Consider the following 15,225-nt stretch of genomic DNA (forward strand, 5'->3'; position numbering starts at 1 on the left):
GCTTACTCTTTTGTTCAAATTGTCTTGTGGGCGGTCTCTCTTTCTGTGGTCCCAATGACACTGACCACTTTTTCTGTGACATGTGTCCTTTGTTGGAACTTTCGTGCACCGACACCTACTTCATAAGCCTCACTGTGATTGCCAGTGGTGGAGCAATCTGTATGGTCGTTTTTATCCTTCTCTTAATCTCCTATGGAATCTCTTAAACTCTTCTAAGACTCAGAGTCAGGAAGGGAGATGCAAAGCTCTATCAACCTGCAGTTCGAAAATTAGAGTTGTTGTCTCCTTTTTTGTTCCCTGTTTTTTCTTTTATGTTAGACTTGTTTCCAACTTTCCCAGTGATAAATTCATAAGTGTAGTTTTTATAGTCATCACTCCTATGATGAATCCTTTAATGTATACCTTGAGACATTCAGAAATGAAAAATGCCATGAAACAATTGTGGTTTAGAAAGTAAAGTACAAAGTAGAATAAAAATACTGAGCACAATTGCTATTATTTTTGAGTACGCAAAGATACGTTAAACTCTAACAAAAATGAAGTTTTCAACTCAATGCATTCTCTAGAAGACTTCCTTTTCTTTTTACAAAGTTTTCAAATAGTAAATTATGTTTTGAAATTCATTGTTAATCTCATGGAGAACCCTGGAAGATAAATTAAAGGTGGAGGTATTTATCCTAGTACATGTAAAAATAAAACCTCACCTTGAAGCTTTATATTTTCCTAATTTATATTGAATGAGACTTTAGATGAAATTGGTTTAAAGACTAGGAAAGAAGATACTTTTGAAAATTAATCTTGCAAATTAATGGGAAATAACTGATGAATACTTAGATGAATTTTTGGCACCAAAAAGTGCATTTTAAATTCTGATATCCTTATTAGCTCTGTGTTACTATATTATATACTTTGTCATAAGATTGTTTTAAGTTTTAAATCATGGCATATGCATTCTCACTTCATGAACTTTAGATGACAGATGGTATTCTATTTTTTTAAAGATATTAGCTGTCTCACACTTGTAATCCAGGCCCTTGGGAAGCTGATGCGTGAGCATTGGGAGGACAAAGACACCCTGATTTGCATATGGAGAACATGTCTATGAAGCTAAACCAAATCCAACCCAACTCAAACCAAATCAAACCAGACCAAAACAAAACAAGAGAAATCAAAACAAATTGAGGTAGTAGATGTAAACAGTTTGTTTATATGGGATTTGGTTGATGATGAAAACAGATTTTAGTTCTTGATTACAGAACTACCATGCCTGGCTTATTTATTGAGATGATGTGCTGATAAATTTATTCCATTGACTGTTCTTCAAATGTGATCCTCCTGAACACTGTCTTCAGTGTATCTGTCATTAGAGAAGTGAACCACCCTGCCCAGTTCTACCATTATTGTTAAAGTGTTGTCAATATTTAGGAAAACTTTATTATACTTCATTGTTTATATATTATGAATTCATACTTTTTTCTTTTTGCACATTATTTCATTAGATGGATGGAAATTTATTTTTTATTTCATTTTTAATTTTATGCCTTTATTTTAAATTGACAAATAAAATTTGTTTATATTTATGATGAGCAACATGTTGTTTTGAAAATGTGTACTTTGTGTAATGGCCGAATCAAACTAATTTTCGTATGTGTTAATATGCATTACTTCACATGGCTATATTTTCTGGTGACAATATAGCCTACTGTTGACCATTATTAGATATGCATGGTGCTTTATTTTTCATTTTTATTAGCATTTATTCATTGTACAGGGAGGATTCATTGTGACAGTTCTGAATAGCCTTATATTGTACATTGGTTAGATAGCCCCCAATCTTCCTTCCTCAATCCCTTCCCTACTCCACTTAAAGAAATTGCAAGAGTTTTCTTCATTCTATTTCGTATATGTATATGAAGCCCATTAACCATATTTCCTCAACTTCATCTTCTCCATTCACCCTCCTTGCTCCCACAAGTATCTCTTCCCCACCGTATCTATTTGACATTCCATTCATTTATAATTTCAAAGTCAGTGTTTAAATGGGTTTCTTGATGTATTCCAGCTGTTAATTATGTTATTTTGATCAGTTTGGCACATCTCTCTCTCCCTTGCCTTTTCTCTCCTAACTCCCATTATTCAACAGCTTTTGGTACATATCATTATGCCCTCTACCTGCACCAATGTAATGTATTTTGATATTGTTGATTATTGTTCTCTTTTCCACCATGTTTTACAATACATTTATTTTATTTAAAAAGCATTTTATTTTAAATACAGATTAACTAGATGAAGTTATTTTTCTTTGTTGATTTTACAAAGTAAGAGGTTTAATTATGACATTTCCATCACTCGAGTGACAACTGCACCTATTTGCTTTTATATCTTGTTTCTGAGGTAGGGTCTTGATAAATTTGTCTGGGCTGGCATTGAGCTCTTAGTCATCCTGCCTCTGATTCCTGAGTAGGTGAGATTAGTGGTGTAAACCCACGTTCCCAGATTATTACTGTGTCTTTTCAAATTTTAATTTATTTTTTATTATTATTATAATGGGGCACATTATGACATTTACAAAATGTCTTACAGTATATCATGGATTACTCAGATTTATCCCTATTCTCCATCCCCATTTTCCCTTTCCTCTTTCCAAATTGTCCCAATTCTACTGTTATTTTTATTTTAAAAAATAATCTAGATTATTTAATCTAGATTATAGATATTTCACTCTATGTGAGTGAAAACCTGTATTTTGTGTTTGGCTTATTTAATTTAACATGAGATGTCCAGTTGCATCAACTTTATGCAAATGCTATAACTTAATTCTTTGCTATGGTCTTAATTTTTCTCCTGATGGGAAGAAAGTATTGTGGTGTTTTTACTCATCTACAAGTTAGGCGACCTGCTCGTTACAGTGACTTTGATGACCAGCCCTTCTTGAACTCCCTAGTGTTCTTCTTCCTTGCCTGTCACACATGAATACTTCTTATTTCATTGCCATCTAACTGGAGTTGGTTATAGTTTCATGCTGTGAGAAAAGTACAGTCTCCCTTTCTGCAGCCCAAGGTCATTAACCACTTTGCCTATGACATGTAACCCTTTTTGGGTTACACTGACATTACAATCCTCATTCTTTATGCCAGTTGAAGAGTAATGTATATGGTAGTGTTAATCCATATTCTAATTTTTCTATGGCATCATCCTAAACTCTTTTCAGATTCATAGTCAGAGAGGAAGAGACAAAGCTCTATTAACTGGTAGCTTCTACATCACTGTCATTGTGTTCTTTATGGTCCCTGAATTTTTATGTATGTTTAACCTATTTTCAAATTTCCCATAGATAAGCCTATGACAGTTTTTATATGGTTTTCTCTCCTGTGCTGAATATTTTAGTATGCATCTTGAGAAATTCACAGATTAAAATTCTATGGAAAAACTGGTGTAAAATGTTAACTACAGGTAGAACAGGAGTATGTCTATGCTGAAAAGGATACTAATTTCAAAGCAACAAACAGGTTGGAAATCATCTAAAGGATGATGTAGGATTCTGTAGGGATGCTCCTCTTTTTTCACAGCCCTCAAAAAGTCAACTTGAATCATTCTTTGAGATCAGAATCAATCTAATAGAGAATTTCAGATGACGAATACAAGGCACAGGTTTTTGCATGTTATAAGTGAAAATGGAACTAAGCTTACCTTATAATTTTGTCTGAATTTAGACTGAAATAGAACTTAGAAGTAAGTGGTTTATCCTTTTGAAAGCAGTAAAATAAGATACTTTTTATGTTTAATATCACCCTCATTCTTTAGAAGAAATATAGTCAATACTCTGATTTCTGGGACTAAGAGAAGAGCTGATAAATTTTATTGTTCATTATTTTATCTGAATGGGAGAATTATGGACTTGCATTATGTACATTATCTTAGGTTACTTCTTCTGTTCATTAGGTCAATGTCTATGCATTGGATATTTGGATGGCATATAATACTGTGTTTATCTAATGACACCATCAATGAAAAATTTTGTTAGAGAGAAAGCAGTTGATGAAACCAAACAGTGCTTTTAGAAAGTCATATTAAACCCAGTTGTAAGCATGTGTTTTTATATTAATCATACTTTAATGAGGATTTTTTTTTCTGTTTTGAAAGATATTTTCATTATATCGTGATTGTGATGAAGAAAGTGACAAAAATGTGTTTTTGTGGCATAGCATGTTTCTTAAATGTTGTATTAAATTTCAATATTTTAATTATGAACTTAAAGAATGTATTTTGGTATAATAAAATTTTAGTTTTACATTTATATTTAAAATAACAAGTTTGTTATCAATTTGTAGTCATTTTGTATCATCACAAATTGGGAAGAAAATAGAAGTACATTCACTGCAATACGGAAATATTACCTGTTCTCCATAGCAGTTTGTTTCCTTTTTTGAGATAAATATTCCCTTGTATATTATATATACAATATATACAATACATACAATATAAAATATATACAATATATACACATGTTACAATATATATACAATATATACACATGTTATAGTATGTTACACATATAGATAAAAAGTTACTGAAATGATGTAAATTAACATACTCATTTTCTCATCTGTTAACATTAATTTTTAGTTTTTATTATGCTAAAACTTCCTGACTTAGCATAAATTCCAAAACAGTACAATTTTATTACCTATAATCCTAATGTTAATTATTCAGAGGCTATAATGCAGTCTCAATTTATGCCACAGTAGCTCAGTAAGTCATATCAGATAGTCCTTCAGAATTAAAGGTTTGTTCTTGAATTTTTACATTTTAACCCATTGAGATAGCAAAATGTTTTACAGGAAATACATCTTTCATATGGAGTTGGTATAGCTAATTCATTTGTTTGGTAACTTGAAAAGTGACAAATTTTAGTGCTATCCATCAATTGATGAAAATCTTTAGGTGGTTTAGGTAGGTATTTGTGTGACCCTTTATCAAAACACTTTTTATATTAAAGATCCAATATATATCTAAAACTCTTCTTTGATTAAAAATTGGAATTAAAGTACTGAATTAGTAGTGTGAAGATCATTACAATTCTACCACAACAGAGACTCAGGACTTGACAAAATGCGTACACTCCAACCAAAGTCCAAAGTTATAATTGCCTGTATTTCAAGAACAGAACCTTACCTACAAGAATATCCAGTTATAAGTGCTCTGCCTGTGATCCTCAGAGGTTCTTGTGCAGTCTGTCTCACAGTCACCATAAGGCTATCCTTTGCTGGGTGTGGTTTGGTAATTGGATAGATACTGCTTCCTCCTTTAGCCTACATGAAATATTTTTCTTGATTATGTATTTCATAATGTGAAGCATACATTATAAAGTCAAGACACATTAAAAGCTTTGCTTTCAGATTATAGATTTTTCATATAATTTGGCAATCAGCTAGTCTTTCTTTGCATGAATCAAATCATTTTTCTCTAGGGATTGTTCAAAGTAATAAACCTGTTCAGAAGAGATTGCCTCATTTGAATTTGTTCCACATATTCTAAGACCTTACAGTCTTTTTCATTTAAATTAGTTACAATGTAAAAAATCATAATGGGTACTTGTACATGCAAATGGAATGACCAAAGTGTTTTTGGAAAGCTCAAATACTGCCCAAGCTGCCATATGCAGTGTTCAGAGTTTTCGTTTTCTTTTTATATCCATCATTTCATATTGAAGTTTGTAAAATGTCTCAATTTCCTGAAAAGAGACTGGGGGCATATGGTATACAGATGTGAGTATATGGAATAATTTTAATTAGGAAGGAAGAGTCCTTAGAAAGAAGCTTTGTGAATGACAGCAAGAATGAGGAGTCCTGATTTTGACTTGTGAGAAACCTCATTATTAGTTTTTCTAAGAAATTAAATACCAGCCTTCGCCTTGCTTAATACTGAACATAATAGGTAAGCACTGAAATGTTTTCATAAATATTTAATCAAATGACCTTTTTGTTACTTTAACTAATTGAAAAGAACAAAACTTATATAACAAATTTTAGTGTTTAATGTTTGTTTATTTGTGCTGCCAAATCATTTACTTGGTCAAGTTAATTTCCAATAATTTGTTCATTTTTACATAGTCATCAAAATACAGCTTCTTAGTTTGTCCTTGAAGAAATGTTTCTGCTAGGTGAAAATATTCAACTATCTCTACATAGTAAACATTAATATATGTCTTTTATCTTAAGCATCCAATTTGGACACTTTTATGCTTCTCTGAAAGACTGTGGTAATTTGAAACTTGTATATAAATATAAAAACTATAGTAGATGGAGTTATTTGTAGATCTTCTCATCAGCTTTACATTATCATGTATTCTATGAGCACACATAGCTACATAAGACATTGAGCTATCCAAGTGAAAGCAGCATTGATTTTTCCAGATCTATCACAGACCCAACTGACAATGATACTAAGTGAAATTTCCTGTGATATACTGAAATATAACATCCTGAACATACAATCTTTTGGAGGAATTGGGCTCATGAAGGCTGTGAAACAGAAATTAAATAGAACATGCAAAATATACTTGGTTTTGGTATTACACTTGATAGGTGTTTATTTTATCTTTGGCCAAATAACAGATAATGCATGTCACACATTTAACAAATAAATGAATGAACTTTTGTCTATAACATTTGCATAATGTGTTAATAAAGCTATATAATTTCTCCATAGATATTTAAAATATAAAATTAATAATTACATGACATAACAAGAGTGATAAAATGTAAAGGAACAACTGTATATTATGTCCTAGAAGCTTATATGGAATTTCATGTAGGATCTTAAAATGATTCCAGCAAAACTTTTAGTATGTATACATATTGGAAACCATGATGGGATGTATGGTATGTCATCTATTCTTACCTAAGGATACTCATAAAATTATTATTGTATAGTGCTATGTGTAGTATTTTTGTTATTATTGTGTTACGTTTTGAAAAATTGTGTTGTTGAGGACCTATACTTTTTGTAGAAAAATTATGAGCTTAATGATTTTTATTGAAAGTTTAGTAATAATATTCATCCATTTTTTATGTATTAAACTCTTAGATTATGTACTATGGCTTAAATACTCAGTTTTCACTCTGATATATAAATACTCAAGCTTCCTAATAAGGTATGCATTTTGATCAAAACCAACATTAGTGATTGAGGGGAATAAACATTGCAGAAAGTATGATATAACACAAAGTGAATTGGATACAAACTATGTTGCAGTCTTATGTTCTTCCACAGGTTGTGCCTTCATCAGTCTTCAGCTTTGAGAATGTACAATCTTCTGAGTCATAGGATATTCATCACAGCTGGCTTCGAAAGAAATCTCAAGCTCTCTGCACTTATACTCCTCCACTAACAAATCCCTATGTAAGGAATATTCTTGCTAGCTTGTAGTCAAGATAAATTTCTTTATAGGTAAATACTACTCTGACTAACATTTAATAAAATTGTATATTTCCCAATAGATGAAATTGTATATTATGTCCCAAAAGGACTATGTGAGTTACAATTATAGTATTCTTGTTATACTGAAGCATATTTATAATTCTTACTAAGTTGACCATGATCCTGATGATTTATTCTGATCAAGTGCACATAATGAAATATTTAAAATACTAATAATAGTTATCATTTATTTAGATTTTACCAGTTTCCCAGCACTGTTCTAAGCACTTTACCTATAATTAAAAAATAGCTCTAAATTGTAGATACTACTGGTGTCTCTATGGCAAAAATCCTAAATATCAAATGGAAGTTTATTGATTTGTTTAAGGTCATATACATAGTGAAGAAATGAATGCGGGATTGCAACTCAAGCAGTGTGGCTCCAGAGCTCACACAACTGTGGTGCTCTTTCCCTCCAGGAATGGCTGGGGCCTATCTCAGTGTACAATGACTGAGAAGCAGCACTGTTACTTGATCACTGGAGTCATCACATCCCATTTATTATTGGCTGGTGTTTTTAAAGGAGCAGTAATCAACTTGGAAATTGATATTTGATTATAAAGTAGGAAAAATGAAAAAAAAAAGTCAACAGAATAGAACAATGTAGTGCTGCACTAATTTTGTTGTAGATAGTTTTAATAGGATTCTGAAATAATCTCATTCAATCCCTTCATCTTTCCATGTGTAATTGGAGGCATATTCTGATTACCTTTAAAATGACACAAACTAAATTAGAACTAAAGTTGCAGTTTTGAGCACTAAGACATAGAAAATCTTATAGTTTAACTCTGCCACACCATTCATTAGCTAACCCACATAATATAAAAAGAAAAGTAATTGTTAATAGTCATGATTTGTGCACTTTATTTAAAATATTTGCTAAAAATAGGACTATTGACTTTTTGTACATTGTGAATTTGGTACAAGCAAAGATGTAGTAGACAGAGTTATCGAGCTTAAGAAAGCTGATAGAGTTATAAGCAGTAGCTGCTCCAGGTGGTAATGTGCTAAACAATTGGTAGTTATCTGATGATAACATTCAAAGTCCAGTGTATGAAGTTTTTTTTTTTTTAAAGCAAAGGCATCTAAAATTCTTTAATTCTCAAACTGAATGACTTTGTCAAACAAAAACAAATGCATTCACATGTAACTATTTTACAAGTGTAAGTTATTTCATAGATCCTTTCAACAAACAGTATTTCATCCTTGAGAGAACAGTTCTGTTAACCATTTGTAAAATATTGCACTCAAAATACTTTAAGGCACTGAAATAAATGCATATTTACCAAATTATCAATACACTAAAGCATCAAGAAAAGTATACTGACTGAGATTTTTGAACTTTGATAATGCATAGTAATTTAACCAGTAACTCAGAACTTGTATAATTAGAAATGTATTTCTAAATTGTCTACTCTAATTATTTCAAGAAACTGATGATAGTTTTGAAATAAGCGTTTATGTCAAGTTGCATTCCACACAGAAGATGTTTACTGATTTTCTTTTCTTTGGCAATTTCTGTTTTCCAAAGTCAACCGCATTAAGGATTCTATACAATTTAATTAACAACTAAACAACTTAAACTTTCAAGGAAAAAGCTTTTATCAGATGATTATCCTTAGAAAACCCTTGAGAATACTAGTCACATTAACAAAAGTTTTCACAGTTAAAAAAAAAATGAAGGTTATTGCTGATGACAGTTCTTTCCCTATACGAACCTCTCACTGGAGTGTATTCTACATGTATACACAAGAACCTCCATTGTGTCCTCTGGGTACCTAATTATAAACTGAAAAACCCCTAAAGCAGGCTTTTCTGTAGGTACATAAAAAACATTCTCATAAAAGAGGCTCAGTACAGAAACACACAGAGAATCATATATTGATTGTAATTATACAAATAAAAATGCTTCATGATAATATGGAACATTTTCTTACAGATTAATAGACATATTTACAATGTTATTTTCTACAGCTGAAAGATAAGTTCATTTTTATTTTTCAGGATTCATTATGACATGGCTGTGTAAACATTACTGACAATAAATACTTATTTTCTACTACATACCTGTTCATTTCCTAGGGTAAAGGACAAAGGGAGAAAGCTCTCCTTAGTTCTCTGCCTTCTCAATGAAAAGACCTTTGCTATGTGGAAGGCTGGGAGCCATGAAGAGTCCTTAGAACAGACTGCAAACAGGAAGGATAAGGCAGGACAGTTCCCTTTTGTTTTCCTGAGCCTTCACTAAAAACCTCACTCGAATGCCTTAGCTCTGTCTCATCTGTGCTATGAGACAAAGTCCAGGTTTATGCCATGATTGCTTCAGGCTGAAGGGGACAGCCTAAGAGTCAACTGTAGGGGATGAGGACAAAACCTGAGGCATACTAGCTCTACTTCAGTGGAGTCTTCCACTGTCCACAGTAAAGCATACAGACTCTATGTTCTTGGAGAGAAGCTTAGTACAGGACTTCTTAGTAGAGTGGTACTTCTACCAAGCCTTAAGAATCACCCACAGTTCCAAATGCAGCGTTTGGGGACCCATTTTGGATATAAAGACTGATAGTGTTTGTGGTGGGTGGGAGGACCAAGCATTTTTGAAGATTCCCAAGTGATTCATTCTTACACTAAGGCTTCAGCATCACTGTGAACCATGGGTATATTCAGAGGTGTACAATATCAGAACTTTTTCATAATCTTATGTACCTCTTTACATTCTCTCATCAACGTGCCAGTGGTGTCCTCTGGATGCTGCAAGATGTGTGGCATTGTAACAGAAGCAGATGAGAACCCACATTTCTTCATTAAGTCAGACAGTAAAGGTATTTGTAGAGAAAGAAATACAATGCTACTTTTCTCACTAAATCTTTTTATGCTTCTTAAGTGACTTGGGTCTCACTATGTTGCCTCTTAACTTCTGGGCTCAATGATCCTCCTCTTATGTAGCCAGGACTTCAGGTACATGTTACTGTGCCTGGCTTGGAAATTAAATTATTTTAAAACTTGGAATTTTGGGTTTTTTGGCAGTAATGAGCAAGGCTTCACACTTGCTAGACAGGCTGTCTACTGCTTGAGTCATGCCTTCAGCCCTAGAAATTCTAATACAATATTGCTATATATAGCTCACATAAATATAAGGTCTTGAGACCAAAAGCTTTGTAGCATACATCCAACACCCTCTGAGCGTAACTGCTGATATGGGCCACTTAATTCTCAGCACACTCAATGTGTACTCCACTTTTAATGTGATTCAACAGATATTTGCAAAAGAGCTCCTTAAGCTTTTTTTTTTTTCCAAACAAGAAGGTTTAATCTGACTGAAATGCTGAAGTCTCACTAGTTCTGATTACAAAGCATGTTTTCCTTTGTGACATCAGAATGTAAAAATCCTCTAACATACAAACAGGTTGCCTCTGATACGTGATACAGAAAATTCACACTTTATGTGATTAATTTAAAAATATTTACAAATTAGCAATGTGACAAGCCAGGTATTAGATTCTAAGTGGGTGGTGGCAAAAGAATGGCTAACCCCAAATATCAGCTAAAAATAAATTTCTATTTTTGGGAATAAGTTCGGGTTCCTGGGGGGAGAGTGAATTTTTAAATTCCGTATTTAAAAGGTATAGAAATATGAGTAGGCAGATTGATAGATATTATACTAAACTTCAAAATTTATTTCTAAATGAAAATATATCTTAGATACTGTTGCCAAATTAATATATATCTTGCCAGGACAGAGGGAAAACTGAGGAGACTTTGAAGTTTAGATATAGCTATGATGAAAATAGTTCCTTCCAACCTTTTGAGTATATCCAAGTTATAAAATAATTATACTGATTTATTTTTATTTTTTTTGGTGGCACTGGGGTTCTTACCACTTGAGCTACAACATCAGCTCTACACTGATGCTTTTAACCTGCCTGTATTATAATGTATTGTTTTTTAAAAACTCTGAGCCAGCAAACATTTATATAAATACCTGCTGTTTGAAAATGGTGTATGAATGGCTAATATCATGTGTATGAATGGTTTGTAGTCATGTCACTTTCCTAACGTAATTATTTTTAGATAGCACTCAAACCAAAAGTCCAGTGAATCTGACTTCTTTCTCCTGCTTTTGCATGTCCACTCCCAACCATTTCTCTCCAAAATTTCTACTTTGTTTCTTAAAAATCAATACTATGAAAGTTTTCTGAAAGGTTCAGTAGTCTTTTTGAGTCTCTAAATGATTACAGCATTCTGTAAATCTGCTTCTTCCAGGGTGAGTGTCATCTAGCAATCTGAGGGAAGGAAGAGCTGTTGCCAAGGAAAAGGGAGGACTTCTTTGAGATCCTTGGTATTTTTCGATGAAGTCTTTGATGTGACTTACTCTATGAGAAATGTTAAATTTCTGGACAATTCTCTTCCCATTGGCTAACCAGATCTGTATATTAGTGATGGGTTCCAAGTTGTTCAGTGAAACAGCAGATAAAGTAATTTTATTTTCAGCTTCAATAATTTTTGCTTTTGAAATAATTTTTGGTGTAGCACCCTTTTTGATGGAATTTAGAAACTGCTGACTTGCACCATCAGCATAACTTCTAAAATCATCATTGACTGTGAATCCGTTTTTCCATAATTTTATACTTACATCTACCTGTTTCTTTTGTTCGGTGGGGGACAAGCAGTTGGCAACAACCTTCTGAGCTTCCTCAAAAAGGCTATCAACAAAATATTCACAATTCCTTTGTTGATTATCACTAAGAGATTGATTGTCAGATCCTGTTTCACAAACCCATTCTTCTTTTGTACTTTCAAGATTATCTACTTCTTTCATTCTCTTTGTGCTACTCTGGACACGGCCTCGCGGCCTGGTCCTCAATGAGCTCAGGGACTGAGAGTCCGTAGTCGCCGCTAGTCTGGAGCGGGTCAGAGCCGCAGCACCACAGCCCCTAGACCCTTTTACGCTCCACCGAATCTGGCCCGCCTCCTTTAGTCTTTGCCCAGCGCCGAGCGTGCGCCTCCAGTGTATGAAGTTTTAATGAGCAATTTAAAAAGACTGAACATTCTTTGAGATTTGATGGAATGGCCACCTAATGTGTGGTGGAATGCAATTGAATTTGGGAGATATTTAAGGGATATATATTTTTGATACTACACTGATAATATTGAAAAAGTTATTTGCAATTAATACTGTTAATTATCCTGTTATTTACATAGAATTGACTGCCATATGTAAAGAATAATTTTGTTGAAATAAGAACACATTCCCTGTTTCTCATCACTGACATCTGTACTAAGGTAGGACATATTTTAATAAGGAGTTGTTAACTGTATAAATAATTGTTGCTTGTTTGGTTCTTCTTCTGTATAGACTATCTACTAAGAACCAAAACTACTAAGTACCCCCAAAATCAATTAATTGGGTTGAAGAAACATAGTTAAGGGAAAATTAATTGGGGTTTTCAGAAGACAAACTAAATAGATACTAAGTGTTTAATATGGATTCACCACTGTAGAAGATGGTGATGAATATGTGCTCCATGACAGAATGGATTCATGATACTGTTCACAAGTTCACAATTTCCTGGCAGGTCCTGTTCTCCTGAGCTCTGAATCAAGCTTTAGAGAAGAGTACATGGGACAGAGTAACAATGTCACAGAATTTGTTCTCCTGGGTCTTACTCACAATGCTGATGGACAAAAAGGATTATTTGTCTTGTTTTTACTCAGCTACATTGTGACAATGGTGGGCAACCTGCTGATTGTGTTGACTGTCATTGCCAGCCCCTCTTTGGGTTCCCCAATGTACTTCTTCCTTGCCTATCTGTCACTCATGGATGCCGTGTATTCCACTGCCATTTCACCCAAGATGATCATAGATTTACTCTTTGAGAAAAAAACTATTTCCTTCCCAGCTTGCATGGGCCAGCTCTTTATAGCACACTTTTTTGGTGGTGCTGAAGTTTTTCTTCTGGTGATGATGGCTTATGATCTTTATGTGGCTATCTGTAAGCCACTGCACTATTTGACCATCATGAATAGACGATTTTGCATCCTTGTGTTGGTGGTGGCCTGGGTTGGAGGTTTTGCACACTCTGTTGTGCAAATAATCTTTGTTTATCATCTCCCTTTCTGAGGGCCCAATGTAATTGATCACTTCATCTGTGACATGTACCCATTGTTGGAACTTGCTTGCACAGAAACCTACTTCATAGGGCTCACCATGGTTGCCAATGGTGGAGCGATTTGTATGGTGGTCTTTATCCTTCTCCTAATTTCCTATGGTATCATCCTGACCTCTCTGAAAACCCACAGTCTGGAAGGGAGGCGCAAAGCCCTATCAACATGCAGCTCACACCTCACAGTGGTTGTCCTCTGTTTTGTTCCCTGTATTTTCATGTATGTTAGAAGTGTTTCCAACCTTCACATTGATAAATCCATAAGTGTGATTTTTACAGTTATCACTCCTATGTTGAATCCTTTAATATACACCTTGAGAAATTCAGAGATGAAACATGCAATGAAAAACCTCTGGTGTAGAAAGTTAACTATGGGTAGAATAAGACTATATCCCCCATACTGAATACAATTGTTATTATTTTTGAATCAGCGAACATGTTGTAAATTCTAACCAACTAGGAGGTTTTCAACTCAATGTATTCTCTCAAATTCTCTTTGCTTTTACAAAACTATCAAAGAGAAATTATCTTTTGAAATTAGGACCAATCTTGTAGATAACTCAGATGTACATGTATTTGTTCTACTCCAAGTAAAAAAATATAAACTCGCCTTCAAGCTGTTATTTTAAATTTATACTGAATTAAGACATATTTAGTTAATTATGTCTTAATTCAGTAAATTAAATGACTTTAAATGAAACTGTGTTATTTTTAATAGAAAACAAATTACTTTTTGAAAACTCATCAACACTCAAATTATTGGTAAATGATTTAATACTTACATTAACTTTTGGTACCAAAAGAGTGATTTTAAATATTAATGGTCATTATTATATCAGCATGACACCATTCTGCAGCTGCACTATACATTTTGTCTTAAGATTACTGTCCTTTTTTAGGACAATGATATGCATTTTCTATTCATGAAATTTGGACAGCAGATGATATTATATTTGGTTAAAGGCATTAGTAGTGTCTTGCAAACTGGCTAACACCTGTAATTCAGACACTTGGAAAGCAGAGGCATGAGGATTGTGAGTTCAAGTTCAGCCTGGGATTCAGTGAGATCCTGAATCCTAAAACACAACACAACACAACATACACAATGCACCACAAAAAAATGAAACATTGACATGGAACAGCTTTGTTCTATGAGATGTGGTTGATTTGGTGAGAATCTGGATACTTTGTTTTAGAAAACCATCTAATTCTATTTCTAAAGGTATTTTTGTGATTCTCCCCCTAGTTATCACATACATTTTCACCACTCTTTGAAGAATGAGTAACACTTCCTATTTTGTCCTCATGATGCTGAATAAATAAATGTGTCATCAGGCATAAACATTATATTCCCTAAAAGTTGTATTCAGCTAAAATACTTTATGCATGGGCTTAAAATGATTTGATTTGGCATAAATAAAATTTTGTTTCTCAAAGTTATGCAAAATCCCCAGTGTTCCTCAGTTGCAGCCATCTTGGAGTATCATTGAGAAGCAGAAGATAGGATTGCTTTCTTTGTGAATGGAACATCTGCTGTACTTTGTAAGACTTTTCCTTCTTAATGAGGAAATCTAGTTCATGTAAA

The 15,225-nt window shown here is 33.4% G+C and overlaps 1 protein-coding gene and 1 pseudogene across 1 annotated transcript; one reads left to right on the plus strand and one right to left on the minus strand.

Annotated features, from left to right (window-relative positions):
• Window positions 1-11,559: 11,559 nt before the first annotated feature.
• Window positions 11,560-12,475, minus strand: LOC109683720 (UBX domain-containing protein 2A). Its single transcript, XM_020159719.2, has one exon. It carries the CDS (start codon window positions 12,293-12,295, stop codon window positions 11,681-11,683), a length of 615 nt encoding a protein of 204 aa, XP_020015308.2. The 5' UTR covers window positions 12,296-12,475; the 3' UTR covers window positions 11,560-11,680.
• Window positions 12,476-13,096: 621 nt separating this feature from the next.
• Window positions 13,097-14,044, plus strand: LOC109683719 (olfactory receptor 4A16-like; annotated as a pseudogene).
• Window positions 14,045-15,225: the final 1,181 nt, after the last annotated feature.

Source organism: Castor canadensis, chromosome 1, assembly GCF_047511655.1.
Source record: "Castor canadensis chromosome 1, mCasCan1.hap1v2, whole genome shotgun sequence".
NCBI lineage: Eukaryota > Metazoa > Chordata > Mammalia > Rodentia > Castoridae > Castor > Castor canadensis.

Coding starts and splice junctions, on each gene's coding strand:
- LOC109683720 (XM_020159719.2), bottom strand. CDS start 12,295: ATGAAAGAAGTAGATAATCTTGAAAGTACAAAAGAAGAATGGGTTTGT.